The sequence below is a fragment of the Silene latifolia genome, unplaced genomic scaffold (genome assembly GCF_048544455.1).
Source record: "Silene latifolia isolate original U9 population unplaced genomic scaffold, ASM4854445v1 scaffold_20.1, whole genome shotgun sequence".
NCBI lineage: Eukaryota > Viridiplantae > Streptophyta > Magnoliopsida > Caryophyllales > Caryophyllaceae > Silene > Silene latifolia.
This window is the reverse complement of record NW_027413163.1, coordinates 9,053,816-9,065,299: the sequence shown is the minus strand read 5'-3', so window position 1 is coordinate 9,065,299 and position 11,484 is coordinate 9,053,816. Positions and strand designations below refer to the sequence as shown.

Below are 11,484 nucleotides of genomic sequence, written 5' to 3'. Positions count from 1 at the left end.
TTATAATATTTCTCTTTTTTAATTAAGCTGGTGCCTGGATTCAGCGTCATCGGGTGATGCCTTATCGTCATTCTATATATATATACACTAAATCTTGTAGTTTCAACCAAGAAAAAGGAAAATGCGTAATAAAAATATACCGCTTACATAGAAACGTTGGCACCTAGGTGAATAATATAACAATGGTAACAATAGAAAGTTAGAATAGAGTTACATCTAATTAATATAGTAATCCCATTAAACCAAAAATATTACTAAATAATGTAAAAAACAACCTTTCTCGTACTAACCTTCAAATTCCCTTAAAAAGTTACAAAGTATTTTTTTTTCTTTTTGTAGGTCGATCGTTTACCAATTATCACCTGCAAAAGTTGTAGTTGTTATTTACTTCTAGTACGCAAACAAATGTGAACATATAAATGAAGTTATACGCTATTTTTTTTTTTAATTATATACTATATATCTTATATAAATACAATTTAAGTGAAAAGGGAAGCTATATGTAAATACAATTACATGCATATACTTACCCGAAATTATAGACAGACAACTTCGCGGTAACTTGTACCTTTTCCTAACGCTAACAATATATACTAAGCCACAAAAAAAATTATAGAATTTGGAAAAACTTTTCAGAAAATTTAGAGAGAAGAGAAATATTGTAAAGATATTTTTTGTAGTTATAAGCCGAAGTGAATCTTAGGTACCTGGGTATTTAAACAAAGCGGAGGTAGGAAGAAAAAATGTGATTCCTTTATATTTACAAAAAAAATAAGAAAAAAAATTAAAAACCAAACAGATGTCCTATGCTTAGTTTAACATGCGTATGAATGTCTGTCAAACCAAAGAAGAAATGAAGATAGTCACAACAAAAGATATGCATGTGTGTACAGGTGTAGCAAAAGTGCAATTTTCACTCTATTTTCACCCTTTTTCACTTTGTTTGCACATGCATAATAAGTCAGAAGTTATTAATGCATACATAGCCTTTAGTTTTTTGCATTTCAGAGTGCCATAACACAAGTGGCAGTACCCCTAGAATTTATAGGACCACACAGTTTTGTAAGGTGCTTACACAGTGAGGGGTATGAATGGTGGTCTGGAATTCCCTGAAACAATTGCGGTTGTTCGCTTTTGCAGCTAAAGATGAAGCCCATGCCCTTGCAAGGTGCACTTTCGGCCTGCACACTTTGGGGAACTCAATGCTACCTACAGCATCAGAAAAGGCCAATAAAAAAGTGATACAAATGACCGTCAACCCTGAAGTTTCCAATAATCACAAATAGTTGTGTAGATCTTTCTAACATAAGCGTTTTAACCTATGTTTTATAACATTATATACTTCAATGATTGGAACTGAAAGAGTGGTCAACAATGATAACCAACATTTTTTTCTTCATGGATAGTTATACAGTATGTCGTAGAACCGTCTAAGAAGAAACTTAGGTCTGACAACTGAATAATTCATCAAAGCTACATTCATTAAGCTTACCAAGATCATGATCCTTAACCCCAAGCTCTGAGCTGCTACTTGACAGACCAACCCCCTATTCTTTTTTTATATAATGTTGTTGCTTCATAGTCATAGTTGTCTCTAGCTAGTACCTAGCTCGATCAACAACTACTAATTTCCTATGTTCCAGTCAAGAGAGTTGCGGATAAAACTGACGGCCTGAATTGTGTATCCCAGCAGCAAATGGGCAACGTTATGGAAAAAATGGAATTTACAACCGTGAAATTATTTACAAAGGAGTAGCTACTTCCAAAATAGAATCTGCAAACGAAAATTTCTGAAGAAAGGTAGATCTTTGTCTGCTTCTATGATCTAGGTATTTCAAATTTGGTTTAACTGTTCCAAGTTGTAGTTAAGCTGGTAATGATAAACCTTCCCAAATTTCATGGGAGGCATCATTCAGACTTTCATGGAATGAAGGTTTTTAATCGTATTTAATCAATGGTAAACAAATGACTGATACGCAGGGAGTAAAACCTGTAATTACTACACTAAAGTTACTCTTTTTCATCTGGGCAGTCTTAATTCTTGCTATAATATTGAAATATACTCACTCCATCTCAAACTCTCAATCATTTATTCACAGTTTATCGTATTTTTAATCAGCGGTAAACAAATGATTGGTAAATTAGGCGAATTTTAACAACACTTTTTTTAGCAAATTAAGGTGAAAAGATTCCAACTTTACAATCTAAACCTCAAATTATCACAAAAAAAAAAAAAAAAAAAAAATCTAAACCTCAAATAACTGATGTAACACATTAGATCCTCAAATTATTCACTAAACCCATCAATATAAATCCAAAAAATCACTAATTTAACTATAAAAATGTGATCTAAACTTCACATTTTACACCTTTTTGCAACAATTTCCAACAAATTAAGCAAAACAAGAACCAAAATGCACATTAAAAAGCTAAAAACATGAACATAAAATCAACAAAAAAAATAGATTTTAGGTAATTAAAAACAAGCATACCTTGAAAAAAATGAAACTTTCAGGTATGCGGTCCTCGAAAGTTTGAAATCTTACTGAGATATATTGAGCGAGCGACAAAAAAAAAGCGTCCAAGTCTAGCAAGCTGACAGCATTAATTACAAAAATGCCACAAACTTGATTTTTTTTTCTTAAGCACCGACAAATGTTTTTCCAGATTTTACTTACCTTTGTCTGTCATTCTCCATTACTCAGCATCTTTATTGCAGAAATTTACGCTGTTAATCATCAATGGCTTCCTTGTGACATTCCCGCAGTAATTTTCGACGGTAGTATGATGGAATTGGAGCCAACCATGCGGGTGAAGTCCGCTACCGGCAGGATGTTGATGGTTCACCATTGGGGTCATTGTGCTCATGATTCCTAGGCTTGGCCTACATCATTACATTTAACATTAATAAAATCAGGATACAGAACATGGGCAAAGATAGCAGTATTCCAGTGCATATAAATTTCCCATAAAATCTTCAAAATTGATTACTGATGACTCGATGAGTAGCATTAAAGCGATTTTATGTTGCCATTAAAAAATACTCGTATAATGGTAAGACGTGGACGGTCTCACTCTAAGACAAACATAAACAACCATTAATACTCTTATAATAGATATCTCACATTTAATTACGAGTGATTAAGACCATCTCACACTGAAATTGTCTCGTACAAGAATTTGGCAGAAAACTATGGACACAAACGTTTTGCAAGTCACATGTTAAACTAATTCTCTATTTGAAGATGTCTATAAATTTTGAGCAAACTTGTTCCTTGACTTCCTTCTAAAAAGATTTGTTCTTTGTCTAAATAAATCAGCTGATTAATCATATTAATATCATAATATAGGGAGAAAGTTTCAGGAAACTTCAAAATACACAACTACATGGAGAAGTGGAGAGAAATAAATTTTGGAAGGCATAGTAAATATTCCCACTAATTAACAATAATAAAGAAAATCAGTTGCACAAGATTGTAACATATATACTTACCTTCATCCATTCGAAGAGATGCAATATCAGGCAACGGCGACGGCGATTAAGACGGTGTAGATAAGGATTGCCGTCTGACATAAGATAAGATTATAAGACCTCAGGATGAATCGGATTATCTCCCTTTCAATTCATCGTACAGATCCAAACCTAAGAAAGCAGGAGCAGGAGGATAATCTGATTTCAAACAACCCTCTCCTGAATTCATAGCTACAATTACAAACCCAGATCTAATAAATCGAAGGTGAAATATGTGACGGTGATTATCTTTAGCATCGATAAAATCGAGAAGAAAGAAACAAAAATTAAAAAATTGAGAAATATCAGTACCTGAGAACAAAGGATAAGAATGACAGAAGAAGAGCTTGTATTGAGTGGCATTTTTGTGAAATGTGACGTCAGTAGGGATAGAAGCATGTCAAAAATACTGTCAGACCCCAATCCTCTTTTTTTATAAGATATAAGATATATTTGTCTTTTACTTTAAACCGATCACATAGGAATATAGGACGGATAATACAAAAAGAGATTGAATAAGGACCAACAAAAAAACTTGTCTCATCTATTCAAATGAGATGCTATTTGACCAATTTTAGTCTTTTTCATCTTAACAAGAAATGAATTGGTAGAATGGTGCAAACTACCCAATGCACCAACTCAAGTAGCAAAAATTCTATTGAACTCTACCCAAACAAGATAATCCTAGAAATTAAATACATACTACAAATTACAAATAAATAACCTAATGGTTCAACTCCTTCGTTACTTATTTCTAAGCATAGGTTGTTATTTTCATTCTCTTTTCTTTAGTTATGTTCCTAAAATTTGTACTTTAATAAAATGACTTGTAGACTAGCTTAAAGAGCCACTAGTATGTTCTTACTTCTTGCCCACCTTTCAAAGAGAGAAAAAAAAAAACCCTTTCGTTGTGGAAAATGAGAAGCTCGCGAAAGGCCCAAGCCAAGGTGCTGGACAGTGGACACCCTGTCCAATACAAGTAACGAATTTCAATTACCATTTCTCACATAGAATACATAGAATACAGTATTTATATTTTAATGCTTCCAAGTAAAAAATAATAACAGTGACACAAAACTCATTTCTCCAATTTTTCCTAGTCTTCTCCATCATCAACCGGATAATAAGTCGAGAAATAGATTCTACACTCTCAACGTGTTACATGAGCATGGCACGAAACCACCTTAGACAAGAAACCAACAGCAGTTGCATTGCTTTGCTTTGTGAGCAAGCTAAGGCTAAGCATATGTGCTTGTTGATGCCTTGCTCCTCTACAACCAGAAAGTATACCCTCCTCAAAGCCTACACCATAAGTTCATAATCAGAACTTCTCCTAAAGCATACTTCAGGATCCCAACAACATAGATGGCTTATAGTCCTAACACAACCACTTTTGCGTCCCACAATCCGGAGTTACCACCACTCTTTCGGTCCAACCATGTAACTCGGATTAATGGAGGCTCCCCAACTTTAAGATGGCAAGGGCATATCCCAAGAGCAATGCACATAAACAATAATCACATGCTTCGGTTTCAAAACACGAGAAAACACATTCTCAAACACAAGAAGCACCTCGACTTGATGCCGTGTTTTGCAGCACAGTCAAACCTTGTTCCTGCCTTTCCCTCGGCGTCTGATGTAATTAGGAAGCTCTATACCTGCATCAATGAAAAGAACCTGGTGGAACTAGATGATATCATCGCACGCGACTGCACTCTCGAAGACCTGAATTTCCCGCATTCTTTCCAGGGGAAGAAGGTTAAAGATTTCTTCCACATCTATTTAAACAGACGAACAAAATTGTACTGTCCCCAACACTGCTCCACAGAATTGAGCTCTTTAACATTTTTTTTTTCCTCTGCAGAAAGTCGTGAGCTTTATTGGCCAACTAGTTGAATCGATGGGCGAAAACGTGCAATTCCAACTGGGGACTATTTGTGAAGGGGGTGAACTGATGGCTTCCCTAGATTGGCATTTGGGTATGCAACAAAACATCAATATATATCTCTTAGAAATTTCAATTTAGTTCTACTAAAGGTAAATAAATAGTACATTTCAAATGCAATGCAGAGTGGAAGGAGGATCAAATTCCATTCTCTAGAGGCAGCAGCATTTTCCAGTGCTCTATTGAAGATGATAGACTCGTAATCAGGTGAAATAATGTTCCCTCCGACAGTCCAACGGACCATCTTTTTTCGGAACTAGTATATGTACATTAGGTACACATTACTAAGATAAAATGCGACTTAAGCAAGTCTTGGGCATTTTTCCGACTAAAATTTGACATACATTATAGGCAGTGGACAATATATTAGATGACGCAAAAGAAAAAGAAAAGGAATTGGGGAATGTCAAAGACTATGAGATGACGGGAATCACAATGAATTATGCAAATTAGAAAATCTTCAACCTCCACAAGAAAAACGCTAATTGACAATGTGTAATGTATGCAGGAAAGCTCAAATCATATGGGAAACACCTTTCAAAACCGGCGAATTAGGTTTGGTGAGATTCTACTTCTACTCAGGGGAATAATTACTTATAACCAAGGCCAATATCTAACCAATTTTTGAAACAATGTCTTCAACAGGGCTTGCTGAAGATATTAGCATCATTATTTGATGACTTCCCGAAGGCTGCAAAATGTAAGCATAAACCTGCAATAACAGTTACTATCATCTACGAATTTGGGCCTATACATTTTTTCTGTGTCCATACTCCATACCCAACTTTTTATTTACCAACCAGGCCTAGCATAAACCTTCAATAACAGTTACTATCATCTACCAACCATACCCATTCCTTATACGTTATAAGCAAAAAGATTAACTTAAGTTTTGTGACAGGGTTTTTGAAGAGTCCACAAACCATATTCAAGGTGGTATTCACTATATACAACATGCTCTTAGCGCCCATCATGAACCCAATCCTTGCATTCTACGTCATCCTATGGAAACTGGTAGTTCGTCTACTTGGCTACTTAATGAGCACTCTGCACATGATTGCAAAGTTTTTCAACAAAATGTCATCAAATGGTAATCCCACAACTCAGGCTTGATGACAGAATTGGTCAATCCTCACGTCAATCTCGTTCACAAGTTAAAAAAAAAAAAGAGAGAGAACACATGATCCAAGGAACGGATAAAGCTACGAGACGACCTCAACCCAAATTCTCATACATTCCACATGTAGTTATAGGGTTACTGGATTGAGCTCACATGTAAGACCATCAAAAATTCTTTCCTCGACAATGTGTCCAATTCATTTGTTTTCTTGGCTACAAGGAGGGCACAATTCCACATACTGTAAATGCCACCATTTTAACGAGTACAACAAAATATTTGCAAGTTATGCGAGGAAATAAGGTGTGTTTATTATCTGACCCATTTGTATCAAGCTGTGCGAAATTGTTTGTCAATACCTCCTGCACATGAAACTGAAGTTGCACCTACCACCTAACACATACCTCACAACTTAAAGTCTGTAACTAACATGCTATGACACTTCAAAGCAAGCACTAGAATCAATCCACTCGTCGACAGTGTCTCAATGAAGCAAGTAAAACATAAACTAGCATAGTGTAGATCACCCCTGCTCCAAATCAAGTACGCATCAGCTCTCCTTTTTTCAGAGTAACTATGTAACACTCCTAAGCGTTAAGGGTGACGAATGACCTAGAGTCCTAGACAAAAGGAGGTAATAACTTAAAACAAATTTAATAAATGAGACAAATATAGTAGACCAAAATAGTGTTCGACAAATAAAATTACACCAAGTTCGCATCGTACCACTATGTCTATATGAACCTTCAAAGTTAAGTCCAAGAAGTCAAATGGTACTATAAAGTGAGACAAAAGTGATATTCTGCATTATAGCCAGAAAATACTTTGATTTTAGATAGCAAATAGTATACCTTGTAGTAAAGCCTAATACTTCATGGATTCCCAAATGTGGCTGAGCATGTTCCTTCACAAAGATGTAAACTTAACTACAAAGATAAGTGTCTTTAACAAAAGCAACATTTTTATCAGAAATTTAAGCTAAATGGTGGTTAACAGATTCATTGACAACTTTATCTGAAAACGGAAAACGGCAGAGGCAACAAGTGTAATATCCTTTCCTTTTTTGGTTGAAACTATATCTAACAAAATTCTTTGATTGAGATAAAACTATAAAAGTAGTAGCAATAAAAATAGAAAAATGGAGAAAAAAAAATAGAGGAAGAATCAGAAAGAAATTAGAATTAAGGCATCATATGATGGAGTATCCATCATCATACCTAATAACTCTCATCATCTTCATCCTCTTATCGAGGACTTGCGTAGTTACGCACACTTTCCAAATAAAAGTTTACAAACTACTCTCGTCACAATCATTTGTTTACCTTTTCTAATTCTTTGTTTACTAACATTAAAATATATCACTTTGATCTTTCAGTTGTAATGAATATTAAAGATTAAATTTGTCTGCGTTGACCGATAAAATTAGTGAGTTTAAACTTGTTTGAACCAAAAACATCACGAGAAACAACATAGTAGTAATATAAAGAGTATTAGAGTAGAGCGAAGTAAAAATTAAAAGGAAGAATCAGAAAGAAATTAGAATAAGGCATCAAGTGATGGAGGATCCATCATCATCCCTATCAACTCTCATCATCTCCATCCTCTTACGGAGGCTTTACGTACACTTTTCAAATAAACGATGAAACTAATACCATTAAAAATGGATAATTTTGATAAAAAAGTTCTAACAAATTTAATGATTAAATTTGACAATGTAACCGACAAAATTAGTGAGTTTGTTGTTTTACATTTTGTTAAAAATAAATATCACTTGAATGAGAAAAATAATAATTGGTAATATAAAGAGTAAATTGAAGTAAAACTTAACAGGAAGAATCAGAAAGAAATTAGAATCAAGGAATCACATGATGGATGGTCCATCATCATCCCTATCAACTTACATACTTTTCAAATAAAGGTTGAAACTAATACAAAGCACCATTCTAATAGATTGTTTTGGTAAATAAATTGTGACAGATAAAGGATTAAATTTGACCCCCATAAGTAGGACGGAGTAAGTTTTTAGTTTATTATTTTGAACAAAGGTATCACTTTGTGAGCCCAAAATATCACTTCAATGAGGAAAAGAGACTAGTACTAATATTGAAGTGAAATAAAAATTATGAGGAAGAATCAGAAAGAAATTAGAATTAAGGCATCACATGATGGAGGATCCATCATCATCCCTATCAACTTTCATCATCTTCATCCTCTCCTCTTCCAAAGAACTTGGTACACTTTCCAAATAAAGATTGAATTTCGAAACTAATACCATTCAAGTAAATCGTTCCTATGAATCAATTGTGCCAAACATTATTGATAAGATTTGACTCCGTTGAACGACCAGATTAGTGAGTTTTTTTATCTTACTTCCTGAACAAAAAAAACATCACTTAAATGAGAGAAAAGTAGTAACAATAGTAATATAAAGAGTAAAGTGAAACAAAAATTAAGAGGAAGAATCAGAAAGAAATTAGAATCAAGGCATCACATGATGGAGGATCCATCATCATCCCTATCAACTCTCATCATCTTCATCCTCTCCTCTTCCAATGGTCTTAGGTACACTTTAAAAGTAAATCAATTGTGACAAACTTAAATGATAAAATTTAACTCCGTCGACTTACCAAATTTGTGGCTTTTTCATCTTACTTTCTCGAACCAAAAAATATCACTTAAATGAGATAAAACTAGTAGTAATAAAAGAGTCAACAACAACAACAACAACATCAGAGCCTTAATCCCAAAATGATTTGGGGTCGGCTGATATGAATCATCCTTTAGAACCATCCATAGGTGAACGCACACCTCAAAAAGCGAATAGAAAAGGGAAAATGAAAAACAAAAATTAAGTGATAAAAGAGTCAAGTGAAACAAAAATTAAGAGGAAGAATCAGAAAGAAATTAGAATCAAGACATCACATGATGGAGGATCCATCGTCATCCCTATCAACTCTCATCAACTCCAACCTCGCCTCTTCCAAAGGTCTTACGTACACTTTTCAAATAGAGTTCGCAAGTGGAACTAATACCATTAAAATAGATCGTTTCGTTAAATCAATTGTGACAAACTTTAATGATAAAATTTGACTTCGGTGACCAACCAAATTAGTGAGTGTTCTTAATTTTAATTTCTCAAAACCTCCCTTAAACGGGAAAAATTGACAATAATTAATACAGTAAAGTGAAAAAAGAAATTTAGAGGAAGAATCAGAAAGAAATTAGAATTAAGGCATCACATGATAGGAGGATCCTATCATCATCCCTATCAACTCTCATCATTTTCATCCTCTTTTGAGATATATGTTTTTCGGTCAAAAGATAGGCCTTCCCCAACCCAAGGCCAGGGAGGCCTACCAAAAGGGCTAGATTTTAACACAACGAAAATCGAACTCATGGCCTCAAAGTTAGAAGTTGGACTGTTTACCATTGGGCGCGCAACCCTTGTTGGTATACATTATACATTTGTAATGAGCTCCATTGGCAGTAGAAACATTAGACGGATCTACCAAGAAACTCAAATAAGACCACTATACCACAAAATACCACTTTATTTCAAGTCATTGGTGGAACAACTGCACAAATATACCCATTCTTTCAAATGGTTTCGAACTTCGATACATTTGCTTAACATTCGTTGCACATAATTTAAACAAACGTATGAAAACGACTTGAAGATATTGAATAATATATCTTCCTTAAATCCTAAATAACAATGGTAGTAATTAGTAATTACTTCCTCCATTCCGATTCAATCATTCGTTCACCTTTTATATTCTTTGTGAGAATATTTTAATCAAAGTATTTTAACGAGACGTAAACAAATAATTGAGACGGAGGGACTTAATCGTAGCATACAACGACATTAGACAACATCAAGTGTGTTCGATTCATAAAGCATTAAGTTAAAAGGAAAAAGAAGAAGTATGAAGAAATAACCTGAGATGGAGGCCGAGCTCCAAGTAGAAGATGTGGAGGGCGGAGCTCCGGAGGAAGACTAAAGCAGTAAACCCTAGAGCCACAAAGTGGAGATATGTAAATGAGCAAACATCACTTTTTATTTGTTTTTAAAGAGCGAGTCAAGAGTTGAATTCCTTGAAAATGGTAAAATGGTCAAATAAATGTGCTGTGGAGTTCTCTAGATGATTCCTTGTGTCTAGCGGTACCAATTGGTCTCCCTTGTGACGGGTTATCATTTGTGGCGGATATTTTGTGAGATAAAATGGTAACAAAATGGGTTAGTGGAGAAAGGGGACCACATGAACAGTGTTGCAGAGAGAGAAAAAGTGGGTACTTTGTGAGGTAAAATGGTATCCGTCACTCCAAAGTGACGGATAGTGTTGGTCACAAATGAGATTTTGTGCTAGCGGTACCCACTACTAGGGAACAAAAAATATTTAATGTGAATTTTTTTCGAATCCGATTCGAAATTCGAAAAAAAAATCTGAATATATAGACACTATTTAAATTGGATATTTGATCCGGTTTTTTCCGAATAAACTGGATCGGATGTGAATTGTGATTTTCTTAAAAACGGATATTCGAATTCGATCCCAATTTTAAAAAATTTATATAGAAAACAAAAAAAGAAAAAATTATGTTTACTTTATGCGTAATTTATGCGATCGAAACTTGTAATTTATGCAATTAAGACTTGTAATTTATGCGATCGAAACTTGTAATTTATGTGATCGAGACTTGTAATTTATGCGATAGAACGTTACCTTTTTTAGTGGGTTGTAAAATGCGAAATGGACCGAAATTGTCTTTAATTTTAGTCTGCCAATATTCATTTAACCCACTATTTAAGCGGGCTTTGTCATCAAAACATATTAAAATAACGAGTAGCAGACATTTAAAGTAGGCCGTTATAATGAACAAAAGTAATAAAATTAGGTCTGTTGGACAACT

General features: G+C 34.4%; 1 protein-coding gene and 2 long non-coding RNA genes across 3 annotated transcripts; 1 reads left to right on the top strand and 2 right to left on the bottom strand.

Moving 5' to 3' along the window:
* Nucleotides 1-230: 230 nt before the first annotated feature.
* LOC141638448 (uncharacterized) lies at nt 231-1,669 on the bottom strand. Its single transcript, XR_012542093.1, has 3 exons — nt 1,493-1,669; nt 1,076-1,209; nt 231-362 (listed from the first exon to the last, which is right to left on the bottom strand). It is a non-coding gene; the product is annotated as an uncharacterized LOC141638448 (long non-coding RNA).
* Nucleotides 1,670-4,485: 2,816 nt separating this feature from the next.
* Nucleotides 4,486-10,658, bottom strand: LOC141638514 (uncharacterized). The gene is made up of 2 exons (XR_012542100.1): nt 10,513-10,658; nt 4,486-5,474 (listed from the first exon to the last, which is right to left on the bottom strand). It is a non-coding gene; the product is annotated as an uncharacterized LOC141638514 (long non-coding RNA).
* On the top strand, nt 5,093-6,762 carry LOC141638513 (uncharacterized). The gene is made up of 6 exons (XM_074447925.1): nt 5,093-5,269; nt 5,376-5,490; nt 5,582-5,663; nt 5,965-6,016; nt 6,102-6,156; nt 6,358-6,762. Exons 1-6 carry the CDS (start codon nt 5,093-5,095, stop codon nt 6,567-6,569), a joined length of 693 nt encoding a protein of 230 aa, XP_074304026.1. The 3' UTR covers nt 6,570-6,762.
* Nucleotides 10,659-11,484: the final 826 nt, after the last annotated feature.

Coding starts and splice junctions, on each gene's coding strand:
- LOC141638513 (XM_074447925.1), top strand. CDS start 5,093: ATGCCGTGTTTTGCAGCACAGTCAAACCTTGTTCCTGCCTTTCCCTCG. Junction 5,270..5,375: donor ATTCTTTCCAGGGGAAGAAG/GTTAAAGATTTC, acceptor TTTCCTCTGCAG/AAAGTCGTGAGCTTTATTGG. Junction 6,017..6,101: donor AAACCGGCGAATTAGGTTTG/GTGAGATTCTAC, acceptor TGTCTTCAACAG/GGCTTGCTGAAGATATTAGC.